We start from the raw sequence: 18,202 nt of genomic DNA, 5'->3' as shown, positions 1-18,202 counted from the left end.
CATCCTCTCATCTCCACCTCCCCACTGCGGTAACTGACACACACACACACACACACAAATACACACATGTCCCTCTGTAACACGCAATCTCTTCCCGTCCACCTCTCTCTCCTTTTACTATATCTCTATTGCCGCGTCTTCATCCAACCCTAGCATAATATTCTCTTTTTACTTCAGACATACACTCATTCACTCATCTCCTAAACTTATCTGTCTTTATCTCTTCACACACACAAGATCACACAGAGTATAAATGGTTCATGTGACCATTGATCAGTGCCCGTTGCCTGGGCTGTAAATAACCCCGTGATCAGGGCTTGTATTCAGTGTGTGTGTAGGTGGTCATTATCGTGCCAGCCTAGTGTAAAGCCAGGTTGTCCAACAACAGCAGCAGCATGTGACTGTTAGCAGGCAAGCTGATATTAGATCTCATATGAAAGCTAGCTCCAGTAATTAGGGACTATATGTGGGGGAAAGAGGACAGAAGGCTGTGTGTATGTGTGTGTGTGTGTAGATGTTTGTGTTTTTGTGTATCTTTGTGTTTTGTGTCCTGTACTTGTTTGCCCTTTTTCAACCTCTTTTCTTTGTCTCACTATGAACAGTTATTGTCCTCCAGATTTCTGTCTAAGTCTGTGTGTGTGTGTATGTGTCTGTGTGTGTTTGTTTGATGTGTTGCTCAGAATGAGTAACCCCACACACTTGTCTGACTCACTCTTGTCCCTTTTCTCTTCTGTCATCCACCATTCCCTCCGTCTGTCCCCTACTCCCTTCTGTTCTCCTTCTACTCATTTCTGCTCTCTTCATTTCTCTTATATGCTCTCTTAAACTCTGTATATCTCCTCTCCTCTCCTTTCCTCTCCTCTCCATCTTCTATCCACCTCCAATCCTTCCCTCCACCCCCCCCCCCCCCCCCCCCCTTGTCTCTCCCTTCAGCTTCTCTGAGCAGCCTGTTGATCACTCCCTTCCCATCTCCGGGCTCCTCCTTGAACAGCAGCTGTGCATCTAGCTACCAGCGGCGATGGCTCCGGAGCCAAACCACCAGCCTGGAGAACGGCGTCTTCCCTCGATGGTGAGACACATACATACATTCATGCAAACCTGTGCAAGTTACATGTCAAAACACATTTTGCACAAATTAGTGTGTATTAAAATAATGGAAATGGCACATATTGTCTGTAAATGCAGTGAAGAACAACTATAGAGAGATGAGTCTTTCTTTGATTGACACTCAAACGAGCAAACACACTCAGAGAAGGAAAAGTGACGCTTAGGAGAGAGCGACAAGTGTTACAGATCTGTGGTCTTTTCTGCACAACACACACAGTCTCTCCCATTAGCTAACCCTCCTCCATCTTTCTTCCCTGTTCAGGGCCTCTGTCAGGCTTTTGTAAAGTTTATCCTGCTAGGACTTCCTCAGAATCCAGCAGGCAGCTGGGAAAATGACACACACTGCTGCTATGCACTAATAACTGCACTCACAAACACACACTCAGTACTGTGACTAGACAGGATGCTGTGTTGGCCTGTCACTGTAAATGCAGCTGTCAGCCTCTGAGTGCTCTAATCTTCCTGGCGCTCCAGTTGGGCAGCACCAAAACATTTGTTTACCAGCTGCAACAGTAAAAGATACTAGGATTAAAATTCTCTTTTTATATATTTCAAACAGTTAAAAAATATTGGTGGTATGGAGAATATTTACTGGTTATATCCAAGCAGTAGTTAAAAATATTTACCTGCTGCTAAAGCACAGGAAAGCATAGGAGGCCATAAACAGTTTTCTAACTAGTTGTTTTAACATGTAAGGTAATATATATAGTAAGATCAGACTTTGATCTCCATAGATTTACATGTCAAGTAAACATTTAGAAGTTTGAGCAGTTGCACACATATTCCAGCCATTAGAGGGCATTAATCTGTGGCCTGTAGTAAACCCATACTGTCCTACCCTGTCCTGATCAGGTCGGTGGAGGAGAGCTTCAACATGTCTGACGAAAGCGGGGGACCAAGCCTGGGCGTGGCTCGGAAGAAGAAGATCGCCATCGGGGTCATCTTCATGCTCTCCCCCAACCCTGAGGAGAACAACCGCTTCCAAGATTTCTTTTTCTCCCACTTCCCTCTTTTTGAAAGCCACATGAACAAACTCAAGAGCGCCATCGAACAGGTGAATTAATGTGTATGACTGTGATTTCAGACCAACTACAAGTTACAGTATATTTGACAAGAGTGGAACTTTTTCTTGATTTCCCTTTTTGTGTTTCTTTAAATGATGTTGACATGAGTATTTATGCACTCCAAAGATCAATATTTTGATGTGTTAGAGGTTTATTTCTCTGTTTTTCTACGTTTTTCAATGAGAGATCACTCACATTTGTGTTCTTGATCACTCCCCTGATTGACATTGTAAAGCTAAGCCTGTCAGTGAAATCTATTTAGCAGTGAAATATGAATAGAACCCAAAGTCAAACCTTACACCCTTTGCTGTTGTAATGAACAGAATTGCTGTCAGATTGACCGGTCAATGGTCATACTTTGTGTATCTGTTTACTGGTGTCAACGTCAGAGCCCTGGGATACTTCCAATTTTACCCTCCATCCGCCGCCGCCCCCCCCCCCCGCCCTTGTCTCCCTCACATTCCTTGCTCCACCTTTCCCAACTTTGTTCTTCAGCTTCAGTGCCAAATATCTAAAAGTGCATGTGTGTTGTGTCATTCCCAAGGCCATGAAGATGAGTCGTCGGTCAGCTGATGCCAGCCAGAGGGCCTTGGCTTACAGCAGAATGGTGGACAGCCTCAATGACTTCAGGTAGGGCAACAACTCACGTTTATTCACTATGACACAGAAAAAACATCATAAAAAGATGTTTTTTTGTTTTGTTTTTTTCATGTAATTTCTCTCACCAAACTTGCAAACATGACATAAACTCTGATGTTTTTGTTGAAACACCTCACAACATGGTAGACTCTTTGCCTTTAATAGGGAGGGCATCACACAGTGTCTTACTTAGTGTAGTGTCTCTGTGTAAAAAGGTGAATTTGCGGGATCTGAAGGTAACAGATGTGAGGTGATCACATACCAGTTATTCATGCGGTGCTGAGGTGTCACAACAATCAATAATTAGTGAATATTCACTGTGGTTCATGTGTGAAAATAACATAATGCTAAACAGTCTGTGCTCTTCTTCATATGTTCATTTTTTAACTCATTAAAAATGATTAATTACAAGCATACCAAGCCAAGTAAGAAGTTGAAATGTTGAAATATAAAGAGTAAAAAAAAGGAGGAACACACTGTTTCCTACCTGTCTTGAGCAAACCCTAAATGTTGCATGATAGCTGCGGTGCATGCTGGAAGTTATTGCTTTAGGGCTTTGGTTGTGTTTGGGGAAGCATATGTAACAGTGTTAGAAGCTACTAGTTACATCTCATCTCTGCAGCACAGCTATCATGTATAATGCTTTATTAAGATGATGCTTTATTAAGGCTTTTTAGAGACACTGTTTCCTGTCTGTGTGCATGTGTGCATGGGTGAGACATGCTTGTCAGTACTGTATGAATGTTCGGTGCTCATAAAACACACAAACATATTTTGTGTGCACACATGCATGCCTGTCTCCACCATTACTTTCACTTGCCACACACACACTGGCAGGCAGTTCCCTGTCTGAGGTCCCCTCACTGCTGCAGTCATATGCCTGTTGGCAGCTGGCCACAGCAACCCAAGCCTCCTGAGTGGCAACCCTATCTACCTCCATACACTGGCCACGAGCACCAGAATAGTAAATACTATCCAAGTGCCAGCAGAAGGAACACTATTTCCTGGGACAAACAAAATATCTGTAAAATCTCACCTTCAGACAGCAGCTAAATATAAATGTAGCCACCTTTGCCATTAAGAGGTTTTGACTTCATGGAACATTACAGAAACAAACTAGAAGAATTTCCTTTCCTTGACGATGATTCTGCTTTGACGTAGTTGGAGGGCGGGCACGCACACGTAGCCACGCATGCTGGCAAAGATAAGCTGCGCACTTAGCAAAGGCATGTGTACATGAAAGTCACACCAGCCTATATTGGGTTTATGTTAGGGTTTGCAGTTAGAATACAAGCAGGACTACTGAGAAAAGCTAAACACAAGGGTTACGAGTCTAATTTCAACTTTTACACATGTACAGTACATAAAAATATTAGTGCACTTATCCCTCTCTGAAGCACCTCAGATAATAGATGCACCAAATGGCAAGCCAACAGAAAATGTTGCCCTCTAAAGCCTGATAAGTGCTTCAAAGTTGTTAATGCAGCATTCATGCCCATGCAACATCTGACTAACAGTGATAAATCAGAAATACTTATAGATATCAACATTGATAATTTTATACAAATAAAATGCCCCCTCTCTTTAAAAGCCAAAATAATAGTGATATGAACCAGAAAATTTAATTGACCATAACTGTGCAGCCATAATGAAGCAATATGTGCGAGGCTCTTTAAATTCTCATGAAAGCGCAGCACAAAGTGAAGCCAAAAGTCATTGATGATGTCAGAAATGTTTGAATTTGTGCCCTCCATAGTGAGGTAATTTAAATCTGTCACATCAGCCTGACACAGTTTATTTCGCATCACAGCCACGCTCTTTAAAGTTCACCTGAACAGCTGCTGCAGTGAAGCCGAGACTAGATCTCCTACTCATCTAGCGCTGGCTCGGGCCTCTCAGACCTCTGCCCGCTGGGGGTTTTCCATAGATGAGTGCACACCAGACACAGCGGGGTCAAGTGGGGCTTAAAAAGGCCACGGATAAGTCAACCCGTTTATAACACAGGAATGAATAAAGCATTATTAGGTCATTTGATGCTGCAGCCCAAATGATGGATCATCTCGGCTGCTCTGCTGACAACGAGATGTAAAGGGAGTCGGAGATATGTTTTGCATGTGTTGAGTTACAAGTGACATCAAGTCCATTCTGGTTTACCCTGCTGTACGCTGCTGTGGCCACTCTGTACTGTTTCTTGATAATGTGATTAATTAATTCTTGTCAGTCAAGCTCAGATTACTGCACTGTTGCTCTTGAAAAGGCTCGTTCCTGTTGAATGGATCAGTTCTTGAACAGAGAAAACAAGGCAATGCCAGTTTTTTAAACACCGGCCAACATTTAAATTTAAAATTTTAATCAAAATGATTATTTATTGTCTAAGACATAAACCACATTTTGTTGTGTAATTGTTTTTGGAAGACAGTCAATCGCATAACTTTCTGTGAACAGGCATCCTTAAACATGTCCATGACAAACTCCTCCTAACTGTCACACCGTTGATATTAATCTTGAGAGGGCAGGTTTAGGATTACAACACTAAACAGCTTAGTGAAAAAATAACTGCTTGCACCAACTGCAACATACCCATTTGATACTTTAATAAAAGGTTGCAAATACTGTTTTTCATCAATTAAAAAGTGGTTGATCACTAAAATTATGGAGTTGTTATGAAGGTCACTTTCTCCACCTGTGTTTCCTCAGCATTAATCCTGTTGGCATCTCCCCTTTCACTCCTTTATAGTTCAAAGAGGTTGAGAGTTTACTGCAGAATTAACCTTGTTTATGACCTGAAATCTCCTGTAGTTTCCAGTAAGACTAAATAAAGCCCGGGAAACAGCACAGAGTTTTTTTAATTCATTATCAGTAGGACCTGCAAAGTCTTGTGACAGATCACCTGGGGTGATAGCAGCTGAGTAAGGCAACAGGAAACAGTTTATTCCACTTTACTTTTGTATTAGCTGTGTTTGCTGAAGATGGCATTGTAGATTCAGTTTATATGTTTGCAAGGAATTGTGCCAAGAATTAGAGTAAGCAGTTAAAATAGTCTGAAACTCCTCATCCTCTAATAAAAACTGACATCTCCTTTTTTGGTGAACTGTACAGTTTTGCATTTTCAAACCCAGATTTTAACTCAGAATCCCTCAGCTGCAGTCCATATTCCAACTCTGATTAAAAACGCCTCATTCTTCACATTCCTCAGGCTGCAGAGATTCCCCTCTGCCCCTGTGTCAAAGCTTGGCCCCGAGCCGAGACATGCTCACCATCGCACCCCACGTCCCATGGAAACTCCAGTCCTTCTCAATGGACAAATGCCCCAACTGAACCACATACAGAAATATATACACACAAGCACACACACGTTGTACAGAGCAAGAGACAGAATTGTGGGTGTGTTTGTGTGCGCGCAAGTACGTCGAACTGTTACAAACACGCACACAATCAGGATCTCCCATGGCCTCAGTGCAGACAGCGAAGCTCTGTGAACTGAGATCTCTTTTGTTTACCCCAAGAGACAATAACGCGTTTGTGCTCTCTCTGTCTGTTTTCCTCTCTTTTCCCCTCCTTCCCTTTCATTTGCTCTCTCCATGCCTTCTCCCTCTTTCATCCCTCCCCCACTGTACCTCATCTCCAGGAATACCATCTGCGACCTCTACACCATGCCCCGGGTGGCCGAGCCCGTCTGGTTAACTATGATGTCCGGAGCGTCGGAGAAGAACCAGCTCTGCGGTCAATTCATGAGGGAGCTCTCCCTGCTGATGGAGCAGGCCTCCAAGAACCAGTTGAGTGACTGCTTGGACTCACACCTGTTCTGTCACTGAATTTCAATGTCACACGAGTTTAGGAAGTTTTATCTCATACTAGGATCAAGTGAGATCAAATATATCAGATATTAGATCAAAACGCATTTTTAAACACATTTATCATATCGCACAGTGGTTTTCAGCAGGTGTATGGCCACGGCAAAACAGCCAAACTCACTTCTTTCTAACTACTAACACTCAGCTCTTTTCATTTTCAAAGTTGTAGTCTTCATCTCCAACCGATGCTGCACTTGAGGCAGTTTATCAGACAAGCCACAAAAGGCTTTAAACTACTTTTTTTTTAAACACGGAGAAGTACTCCCCAAGACCTGTACACATACTTTGATGTATTTCCCCTTTAAGAAAGCAGGCAGGAATGAAGCAAGCTCACAGATACAGAGAAGGAAAGACAGTACTCAAACATTAAGAAATGTTACACTTTCAGATAGTCTTTCCACATCTTTTGTTGGCTTGTACTTCCTGGAGAAGTTTATCAACCGAGAGACACATGCAGATTCACACACACACTATTCGTTCTCTCTCCCGCATCTCTCCCTTTCTTACACTTAAACACACTCGCACACTGTGCATGTTTCACCCTCTTTGCATTTATTTGTCTGCCTCAGAGGGAGCAGTGAATGAGAAGCTCCCTGCCAGTCTCTAATTGCTTATTGTTGCTGTTACAAAGCCATGTCAAACCACTGCTAATTGTGCATATATGAATTGGTAGCAAGGCCTTTATTGAACATAGCACTCGTATTCAGCACACTTAATTTAAGTAGCATTCAGTACACTGGACTGAATTATTAAGCCAACATTTTTAGAAAGACATGTTTCTTTAATATTGATCACTGATTGACACAGTAGAGAGGAGGCCTATATCCAGCTTCTACACGTTGGAAGCTTCCATGCTCTTGTGAACACTGTAAAAAAAAAAAAAAAAAAAAAAAAGTATTTTCTTTCCTGATTAATCTGACAATGAATAAAAATTGACAATTATTTTTGATTAACTGATTAGTATATGTCCAATACAAGTTCTCAGAGCACAAAGCGACATCTTCAAGTTACCTATTTTGTCTTAACAACAGTTCATTACCAAAATATATTTAATTTACAAAAGTGTAAAATACAGAAAACCAAGAAATGCCCATATGGAAGAATCTGACACCAGACAATATTTGGCATTTTTGCTTGATAAATGACATAAATTAATAATTATGGCAATAGTGTTGTTTGTTTTTTCTGGAACCAGCAACAGGTTTTTATTTAGAAAAAATAAGATAACTATTTTAATGTAGGTTACGATACCCACCATGGCTACAGTCAAAAGAAAAGAGTGGAAATTATGATATGAGAAACAGAAAATCCATGTAAGAAGAAGACATCACAATACGGCCCACACATTTTTTTTAATGATGAGGATTGAGGAAAACTCTGAGGAATCGTGTATCTGTTAAAACATCCCTACCAAACTACATGGTCCAATTTCTCTTGTTCTAAATCACCATGAATAGTAACTGTGCATCTCCTAGGAAACTGTTGGTGTTTCTTTATCAGCATTACTTCTTAGTAATGTACTTAGTACTTAGAATGACAACCAACTACTTCTTCATGATGAGAATGATTCAAATGAAGGATTGTGTCTCCCTGGCAACCACTGGTGTTACTGTATCACATCATGTCTTTTCTGAGGCATCCAGTCAGTATTACCATGACTGCTGGTTTTGATGACTACCACAGTCACAACTGTGTTCTAGCACGTGTTTGAACTTGACCGCCATGACAGTGTTGAGTCATGGGACAGGAAAGGAAGTAGACGCTTGTGGTTAGGACTGAGAAGTGAATAATGCTGATAGAATGTGTGTGTGTGTCTTTATAAGTCTATGTATGTGTGTACTGGAAACAGTGGATACATAGTGTGTATGTGTGAACATAGTGACCAGTTAGGCTGAAAACGTCAGACCAAACCAAAGTTTTCCATACATCTGACCTTGCATAGGAAGGTCAGGAGGGAAACTGGGGAAACAAACCACTAATTTCTGATAAAATCCTACAAGCTAGGAAATACATTTTGGGATTCTCCTCTACTTTCTGCTGACCAACCTTTTATCTGATATTCCAGATTCCTCCCTGCGTTATTGACGGCCATCCTGACCAATCATCTGGCCTGGGTGCCCACTGTTATGCCCAATGGGCAACCCCCAATCAAGATCTTCCTCGAGAAACACTCCTCCCAGAGCGTCGACATGCTGGCAAAGACGCACCCCTACAACCCACTCTGGGCACAGCTAGGTGAGATGGTCAAACACAAACACACAGAAACACACAGAGTGAGTTGGACGCACCTTTGTATTCTATCGCTTGGGTGGTTGGGTAGTAAAATATAACTCTTGTTTTTAGTCTTCATCTTGGCTGAAGCTGCAACATGCCATTGTTAATCATTACAGCATGAAGACAAGTTGGAACTTGGCTATCTTTTCTACATGCAACTCCATTAAGTCATCAATCTTTGTTAGCTATGTGTGTGTGTGTGTATCAGTGTCATGGATGTAGTGCAAGCCAAGTTTATATCATGTCTGTAGCAACATTTCACACAAAAGAAGAGATTTCAGATAAGATTTCTTTTTTTTTTCAAATCTGGAATAAAATGTAATGATACTGCAAATGTAACAGTGTGAAAACAAGATATCACTTGGATACTTTTTCACCCCTCATCTATACTGTTAAACTGTCTAAGTATATCCCTGCTTGATGAGAAGTGGAAACATCACATTGTCTTGCAGTGGGGCACATTGCATTAGTAGACATCCATAAATACACTGCTGTGAAAATAGTTTCCTGTTGTGGAAATAGCTGTTGATTTATAGGTGCACATAGTAAGTACATATATGCTATAAATAAATAGACATCTTTAGAGTACGTTTAGCCCTCAGCATTTTCACCTCAAGTGACATGGGAAAGATTCAGCAAGTGAGCTAATGGTGACACCTAGTGTTCGCAGCTGAGAACTGCAGAGCAGAGGATTGATTTGCCATGTGATTGAAGATTAAGAGAAAAGTAAAGATTCTTTTTTTATAAAACAAATGGTATTGTCAAAAATTTGTACAGATGTTATAGTTTTAATAAATAGGTTTATATATAATTAATATTACATATAATTGGGTAATTTGTGATATGTATCTTTCTCATATCTTTGTTTATTTCTCACCCAACTGAGCACACCACTAAAATATGAATAGTAGCAGTTTTTACTTCCAGATCTTACAGTATAATCACTACTGTGTTGTACTTCATCAAAGAAGATCTGTCCAGTGATGCTAATGCTTTTTGTCACTGTGTGTAGGTGACCTGTACGGGGCCATTGGTTCGCCGGTGCGGTTGTCACGGACAGTGGTGGTTGGTCGCAGACAGGAGCTGGTCCAGAGACTCCTGTATGTCCTCACCTACTTCATTCGCTGCTCTGAGCTGCTGGAGACTCACATGCTGGACAGCGCTGAGGATGAGGCTATTGTCATGCCCGGCTCCCTCATCACCACCTCCCTGAGGAAAGGAGAGGTGGAGGAGTCAGACTATGTCCTGGTTACTGTCCATAAACCCAGTGGGGACTACCTGTCCCAAGGGGTTCACAGACGGCAGACTGAGGCAGATGACAGCATCTACCCTTCAGACAACAGCCTCCAGAGCAGCACATATACAGACACTGATATCGAGCATGGCGCCGGGGAAACACCCAAGGAGGAAGATGAGGAGGATGAGGAAGACGAGGAGGACAGCAGTGAGAGTCAAGGGTCCAGGAGTAGTGTGCTTCACACGGGACACAGTCCTATTTTCAGAACTGCAGAAGCAGCTGAACCTGCAGAGCTGCACAGGGAGTCTAGCAGCCCGCTGGCCACAGAGGCCCGACTGGAGACGGTGTTGCGTGTTGGCTCGGCCTCCCCCAGTGAGCACGTTTGTGGGCTGGATGTAGATGCCAAGGGTGACGTGAAACTTATTGTCCCGTCCATACCCACAATCCTTGCATCAGGTCCATCCCCAGCTTCTGTCACCACAGAGGTTAAAACCTCAGGGATGGAAATTGGGATGGATGCAGGGATGGGGAACCAGCCCAACAAAGTGCTGGCTACTCGGCCTTTAGGGATCCCTCTGGAGAAGAAGCCCCCAGATAAGAATCTGGCTGCTGCATTGCCAGTACCTGGGATACTGGGGAGTGCTGTGACAGGGCCCATGGTTTTGAGTCTAGCAGAGGAGCCAGCAACAAAAGTCACTTTCCTCATCGGAGACTCCATGTCTCCTGAGTCGGACACAGAGAGCCGCAGAAGGAAGGTGGAGGAGGATTTCAAAAAGCACAAGAAACACCTCAAGGACAAATATCTGCTTCAGCAGCAGCAGCTGCTGCATCAGCAACAACAGCATCATCAAGGGCAACATTATCAGCAGCTGCCGAGAGGAGTAGATTCAAAGACCAGCAACACCAGTGCATCAGAGGACCAAACCAAACAGACCAGGGCGGTTCCAGTCCTGCCGCGGGTGTCCACTAAGATGCCCCAGTTGAGTCCAAATTGTATGGATTTATGTGATTTTGATAAGTATTATGTCCTGGAGAACCCTGTGGAGACTAGAACTATAGACAATCTGGCCAAACAACAGGAGGCCAGCACCACGGACAGTATGCACAAAGACTTGCTGGACCCCTCAGGAGTCCCCCAACTTGGTGACTTGGGGAGTCACAGCTTTCAGGGCGCAGTTAGGGGTCAGGGTTTGGGTCTCTGTTTAGGTTCAGGCAGTGGTGATGTAGGGTCCATCAGGAAGGGAGACACCTTGTTGGATGTCCAGAGGAGGTGCAGGTGTGGGTCTACAGACTCTGCTGACACCTGCTGCTGCCAGGGCTATTGTGCTGAGCAGAACAAGGGCCTCATGTTGTCAGTCCCCGTTCCCCAGGATGGAAGCAGCAACAGCAAAGAGGACCAAAAGCGCAAGGAGATGCCTGTCAATGATTGGGAGATACCACGCAATGAGAGCTCAGACAGCGCACTGGGGGACAGTGAGAGTGAGGAGACAGAGGATTGGCAGGAGGAAGTGATGGTGCCGTTCCCAGGGTGAGTAGAGGACGCTTATTTCATTCACAGATGCACCTCGCAGACTTTCTCATCCTGTACACTAACAGTGAGCTGCCCTGGTATGAGGTGCAGTTCAGCATACTGTATATCGCTTGTAGCCAGTAATTCTAGTAATATTAATGGCAGGGAATAAGTGACAGTAACAATTTATTGTCATCATTGTCATATCTTATGTCATATGTTTGACCCACAGGTCAAAGCTGGTGGAGAACTACTCTAAGCCAAGCATTGCCAATTTTGGCCGGTCTCTGTTTGGAGGCTACTGCCCCACCTACGTGCCAGACTTTGTACTGCATGGGATGCCCAGCGACGAGAAGCTACGGCAGAGCCTTATGGCTGATTTAACCCATGCTGTTCAGGTAATGGACTGTGTTTGGATCTATTCTTACAGTTCCTTTATTTTTAGAACAAATTATTGCCTTATTACTGTCTTTTATCATTATTTAGAGGTTTGAGATATGCAAGATATGCATTTGAGATATGTGTCATTGGTTTAAATAACTGTTTTTGTTCTCTGCAGCATCCAGTATTGGATGAGCCTATAGCCGAGGCCGTCTGCATTATAGCAGACACAGACAAGTGGACAGTGCAGGTGGCCAGCAGTCAGAGACGAGCCACAGATGTCAACAAGCTGGGGAAGGAAGTCCTGGTGTCCAGTCTTGTCTCCAGTTTATTACAGTCCACCCACCAGCTCTACAAACTCAACCTTTCACCCAACTTTGTATGTAACACTTTTCTATAATGTTTGTAAAAGAAGTGGAATAGGTTTTATACCTTTTTGTAGTAAAGATGCTATTCTGTTCAATTTTAACGTGACTCAATTTTACAGGAATCACTTCTTTGTTGTGCTTTATTAACCTTCTTCCTGTCTCTCTCCTCTCCTCCTTAGTGTATAATGCACCTTGAGGACCGCCTGCAGGAAATCTACTTCAAGAGTAAGATGCTTGCTGAGTATTTGAAGGGCCAGACAAGAGTCCACGTGAAAGAACTGGGCATGGTTTTAGGGTAAGCAACCTTTATTCACCATTATTCTTGACTCACAGATGCTGTAGATGCAGAGTGAGGGTCTCTGGCACAACTTCACCTACTTCCAAGGTGCACGGAGAAGGGAACTGACTCACAGATGCTGCAACACTCTATATCAAAATGATGATTTCATTACTCAGTGAAACACTAGTAATGTATAGAAAGAAACAGATACAACAGGTGAGCCATGTGATGCCACATGAGTAGGACCAAGCAGAGTTATTCTGGAGCTGAAATTACATATAAAATTTAGTGTTGTGTGTAAATTATTGTGTCACACAAAGAGAATATGGTTTTAGCTATAATTTGATGTGTTTTAATGTAAAAAGTAGTGCAAAAAGGTGCAGACTTAAAACTTCAATAAACTTGTCAGGCTGGTCTGTAGACCAGTCAGTCAGATCTGTAGCTGCATTTCTGCTGCAAAAGAAAAATGTCACACATTGTGTTTTTCAAGTGTAAAGCAAAGGTGGCATTCAGTGTAAAGTAAAGCCATTACATCAAGGTTAATGGCCAAAAGTGGTGTTGAAATGTTCGTAATTTCTGTTTTCTTTTTTTTTACGGTGGGCTCTTACAGTAGATCTTGATCTTGGTTTTTTGCAGAATTGAGTCCAGCGACCTTCCCCTGTTGGCTGCAGTGGCCAGCACTCACTCCCCCTATGTGGCCCAGATCCTACTGTGAAACTGTAATGTCACCAAGGTCGTAAAACCAGTCAGACCTGGGTGGTGCCACTCTGGCCTCAAAATACGCCCGTCCATGCTCTGCAGCTGACCCCGACATGGTTTCCTGACCCCCGGGCTGAGTGCGGACTATGCCCTGAGCGTGCGCGTGAGCAGTGAACATCTTTATGGACCATGGCCAGAGCTTCCCCCTCACTACCACTGCTGCTGAATTTGGTGCAATTCTGACATTGTACCACAGGGGGGAGCTAAAGACCACAGTCCACAGATAGAGCGAGGGTCTGCGGATGACTGAAGCATCCCTGAAATGACTTTCTCCTCTTGTTTGAATGTTTCTTTTAATACAGGACTCTCTTTTTTTGGACACAAAAGCCAAAGACTTTATTAATTTTTCCAGTTGGGAATGAAACTTTAAAATATCTACAGTATAATAACAATGGATTTTGTTTCTTCTACTGCTTTGTTTTTTGTTTTTTTTTTCTGTACAATCTTAAACCCAGTCGTACGAGGTGACGGACTACATGTTTAAAAGGAATGGATGGACATTTTTAAACTTTATTTTGAGTTAAATATCATTGATAACATTATCAATCTTATGCCAATTATGTTATTTCGTTTATCTTCATGTATTTGTTTACAAGCCAAATTTCCCTGAGATATCTCAATGATAATTTTTTTTTTTTTTTTTTTTTTTTTTTTTTTAGTCAAATTGCAATACAGACCTGACTTAAAAGCCATTTTTTTTGGCCATGTGGGGGTAATCGATGCACACCGTGATTTTTAGTTCTACAAACTGGTTTTGAAATGGCTAAAAGTGGCTTTGACATTCTTATCATAGGTACAGCACTACCTCAGATCTTCATATGGGCAGTGGATGACACATTTACAGTGGCCCCATAGAAAACCCTGAGGTATACTTTTTAAGCTATTTTAATCAGAGGAATGTCAGCGTCAACTGTGTGCAGACTCTATGCTGTGTTCTTTGAAAAAAAGGGAAGGCTGTTTGATTCCTTAGGATGATCGTTACATTAAAGAAAAGAAAAACGACAACATATTTTTGCTTCAGAATGTGATTTGAGAAGGGTCCCTGTCTACTGTGGAAAAGCTAAAACATGCATCATCTACATATATTTTAAAACCAAAATGCTGAAATATTTTCACACTTTTATAGCTTCGCCACCTTTGTGCGATGTTTACGGCGTCGATGTTTGCTACAAAGAGAGGAGTATAGGAACACAGTAGGCCTTATAATGGATTCAAATATGTATCAGTTAACACTATTTTCAAACACGTTTCTATGACAGTTATATTCACAAATAACACACGAAATACAAAACTATAGTAGCACACTTTTCTTTTTTTGATTTTCCATTACATTGACAGGTAATTTTGGTTGTTATGTCATATAACCAGGGTGCGATTTGCTAAGGGTTAAAAAGGGAGGACGAGTTGCTTTCACAGCTTCTGCTTTTAGATTCTTTCCTGGGCAAGTGGGGCCAACGGGACATTATTTCATTACTCCCATTATTTCTTGTTTTGTCATGAGTTTGATCACAGACAAAATGCCCTAATGGGTGACTCCTGTTATCTTATACAAACCATGTTAAAAGCAGAGATGTATACAGTTTGCATATCCATACAGTACTCTACCGTTGTACTGTGTTTTTAGCCCAACACATTTACCTCAATGGCGAGGGAATTGCAGGCAGAGCGAAGTTTAATTTATCAAACATGTTTTATAAAACAAATTTCTCCTGAGTGGTTTTTACTGAGTCACTTTTTTGACAAATCCCAAATTTGTTCGTGTTGTTAAAGATTTGAATGTGGCTCAGGCCTCTCAAACACTGTTTGTAACAGAGCCTATTGGGGGGGTGGGCTTTAGGTACACGGTATGTTAACCTGTACGCTGAGAATGGCTTATATTGCTAGAAAAAGCAGGAATAACTGGCAGTGTTACCCCGAGAACTGGACAGTGTTTTTCTTTCTATAAACTCAAATCGCACCCTGAATATAACCCGAGTCTTAATGGGGCATGAATGCATCACAGGCTTCTGGAGAGCTCATTTTTGCTGGTAAAATTGATATATACATGCTTGTTACTGTATTGAAGATGCTCCGCTTTATCAGCCTATATTTTGTACATCCCCGCCATTATGTTTAAAAGGTATGAATTTATATCTGCTTTTCCCTCTTTGTATATGAGTAAATTATTTAGTTGCCCATGGTATGTGTAGCAGTTTGTGTAAACTGTACATACTCAAGTTTATTTCCATGTATTTGTACAGAATGTCTTTTAAGAATTGTCTCCTCAAATTATTTTTATCCCAATTTTATGGGAATGTTGTGCAATAAAGATGCCGATGTTGAGAATTTATGTGTCTCTGTGAATGTTGTCTGTCACAGAATCAAAGGGAACAGGAGGGAAGAAAAATATTCCCTGGAAAAGTTCAAAATTGGATGTGTCAATATAAAATTGCTTTCCCAAAACTGAAAACTAGAGATCCAAGAGCTATAATTCAGATCCAGGAATTCACAAGGAGAGAAAAAAAACCCCATGGTGGTCCTGTACCGACGCAGAGGTATTACCCAGAGTGACTGTACAGAGGATATGACTACATAGTCTGGTTTGTCCTTGTTTAGAAGACATTGTATTAAAGCAACACTGCAAAGTAACATTCTGTTAAACCACAGGCCCGACTCCAGATTTTTTTTTCTCTTCACATCTCAGATTAACAGCTGTGGTTTCTCTCTTTAATCACAAATGCTGAATAAACACTCAAAGAAGTGCTAATTTTTTCTTTCCCACAAAAAATATGAACATGTTTTATTTGCAGAATTTAGCCACTAAAATGTATCCGTTGCTATAAAGTTCCCTCATTTTTAAACAGACTATAAAGTAGATATAAATCAGTGCAAACTCAATGCAAGAATAGCACTTTTGTTTAGATTGGTGGTGCTTTTTGACTTCTAATGGTCACCATCTGGATCACACATTTTACCCACCTTTGTATTTGCCACCCTGAAACTGGCTGTGACTCGACTCCACCCAACCCTTACAGCGGCACAAGAGGTAAAACGAAACGAGCACACACACCGCAGTTATGCAATAAAGGAAGGAGTGTCCCGGCTGAAAGCAAATATACTGGCAGCAAATATGAATGTGTCTCCTGTCGGTGAAAACATGACTGCAGTTTTTCTTTCTCCACGTGAATAGATGTTGTCAGAGGCAGACAGAAACACAGATGACATCAAAAAAGGGGTTGAGGATGTGTTTTGCAGTTTACTGTGGACGTATTGTACAACTGACTGTAAAATAAGGTCAAAAGGAGGGCGAGACATTTGATTTCATACTGAAACTGAAGACGTGGGTGTCCTGTGTCAGCTGTTGTTTTTAAATCCACTACAGTAGTCTGATTATTCTGCATTTTGAGCAGCAATCGTCTACGGTAGCAATCAGAAGTCAGGAGTCGGTGGACAGACTGAGGGAGGATCTGTGCTGCGTTTACGTGCAGATCTCGTACTCCTGAGTGATTCTGTAACAAAATAGAGACTATCAAGCTGGTTTAAAAAGTAATGAGACATCTTTCCCGTTTTTCATAATTTGCATAAAATATTTGGATGGAAACATAAACCAAATCTCAGCACAGCTGTGGTGGAAGAAGTATTCAGACCTTTTACTTAAGTAAAAATGGAAATACTGTAGTCTAAAATACTCCATTACAAGTAAAAGTCCTGAATTTAAAATGTTACGTAGGTAAAAGCGTAGAAGTATTATCAGCAATGTCATAAGCTTTTTTTAAATGTGTTATATTATTATAGTATATTATATTGGTTGTTTTTATCACTAAAAACTACATTTAAGAGCATTTTAGTGGTGTAGTTCACCAATGTTAAGCCAAATTTAAGTACTTTGGGTAGATTAATAGTAATAGTGCTGCATCACATTATATAAGTGCATCATATGTTTTTATAATGATGATATACTTTATTTATGAAGCACATTTCACACACTAATGCAGCTCAAATTAAAATATATTATTTTATGTAAAATCTAAATCTGAAAAGCAACTAGTAACTATAAGTGGCAAACAAATGTAGTGGAGTGGAAAGTACAGCGCTGTAAGAAGTGTTCAGATCCTTTGCTTAACCAATACAGCAATGTAAAAATGCTCCATTACAAGTAAAAGTCCTGCATGAAAAATCCTACTTAAAGACCCCCTCCACTCAAAAAAGTTGTTTTCTTTTTGTACCTACAGTTCAATGTTTGAGCTTCACTGTGCAGAATGATGCATATGCAGAGTTTGACACTAGAAGATGTTTTCACATTCTCCTGCTGAAAGAGGAAAGTTTGTCTGAGATCACTGAAAATTCAGTTTCAAGAGGCGGGCCTATGTGCATGATTTGTGACATCACAACTGGTTTGAAAGCCAATCCTGGTCCAGTATGCAACTTTACACAAGTGTGATATGGAAACTTGAAGCCTCCAGTGCACAAACGCTGAGTATTAACTTTGCAGTGAAGTAAAAGACATCTTGTGTCCAGCAGTTAAACTTGTAAATGAAATATATTTTCATATTTATAGCTTCTGGAATATTTAATGAGGGAGAAGGAGGAGATGTCATTTTAAAGGCATACTAAGCAGTATTTGTTGGTTGCTGTTGGTGCCGCATTGCCAGATTTGTTGTGCATGCAGAGACTCATCCTGTCCGCTGTGACCTCTCTGCTCTGTTTGTGTGTGTGTGTGTGTGTAGCTCAGCCCCACCTTTGGTAAAGC

General features: G+C 41.5%; 1 protein-coding gene across 2 annotated transcripts in view; it reads left to right on the top strand.

Moving 5' to 3' along the window:
• fnip1 (folliculin interacting protein 1) overlaps window positions 1-15,802 on the top strand; it is a 40,650-nt gene extending 24,848 nt beyond the window's left edge. For both annotated transcript variants that reach the window (XM_042431617.1, XM_042431616.1), the window contains 10 exons: window positions 934-1,069; window positions 1,960-2,161; window positions 2,716-2,801; window positions 6,439-6,585; window positions 8,730-8,899; window positions 9,951-11,703; window positions 11,918-12,083; window positions 12,245-12,445; window positions 12,614-12,729; window positions 13,351-15,802. In XM_042431617.1, the coding sequence (XP_042287551.1) occupies window positions 934-1,069; window positions 1,960-2,161; window positions 2,716-2,801; window positions 6,439-6,585; window positions 8,730-8,899; window positions 9,951-11,703; window positions 11,918-12,083; window positions 12,245-12,445; window positions 12,614-12,729; window positions 13,351-13,429 (3,056 nt within the window). In that variant the 3' untranslated portion in view covers window positions 13,430-15,802. The remainder of the gene's footprint in view (window positions 1-933; window positions 1,070-1,959; window positions 2,162-2,715; window positions 2,802-6,438; window positions 6,586-8,729; window positions 8,900-9,950; window positions 11,704-11,917; window positions 12,084-12,244; window positions 12,446-12,613; window positions 12,730-13,350) is intronic.
• The last annotated feature ends 2,400 nt before the right edge of the window (window positions 15,803-18,202 follow it).

This window comes from Thunnus maccoyii, chromosome 13 (assembly GCF_910596095.1).
Source record: "Thunnus maccoyii chromosome 13, fThuMac1.1, whole genome shotgun sequence".
Taxonomy (NCBI): domain Eukaryota; kingdom Metazoa; phylum Chordata; class Actinopteri; order Scombriformes; family Scombridae; genus Thunnus; species Thunnus maccoyii.
This window is presented reverse-complemented; position numbering and strand designations above follow the sequence as displayed.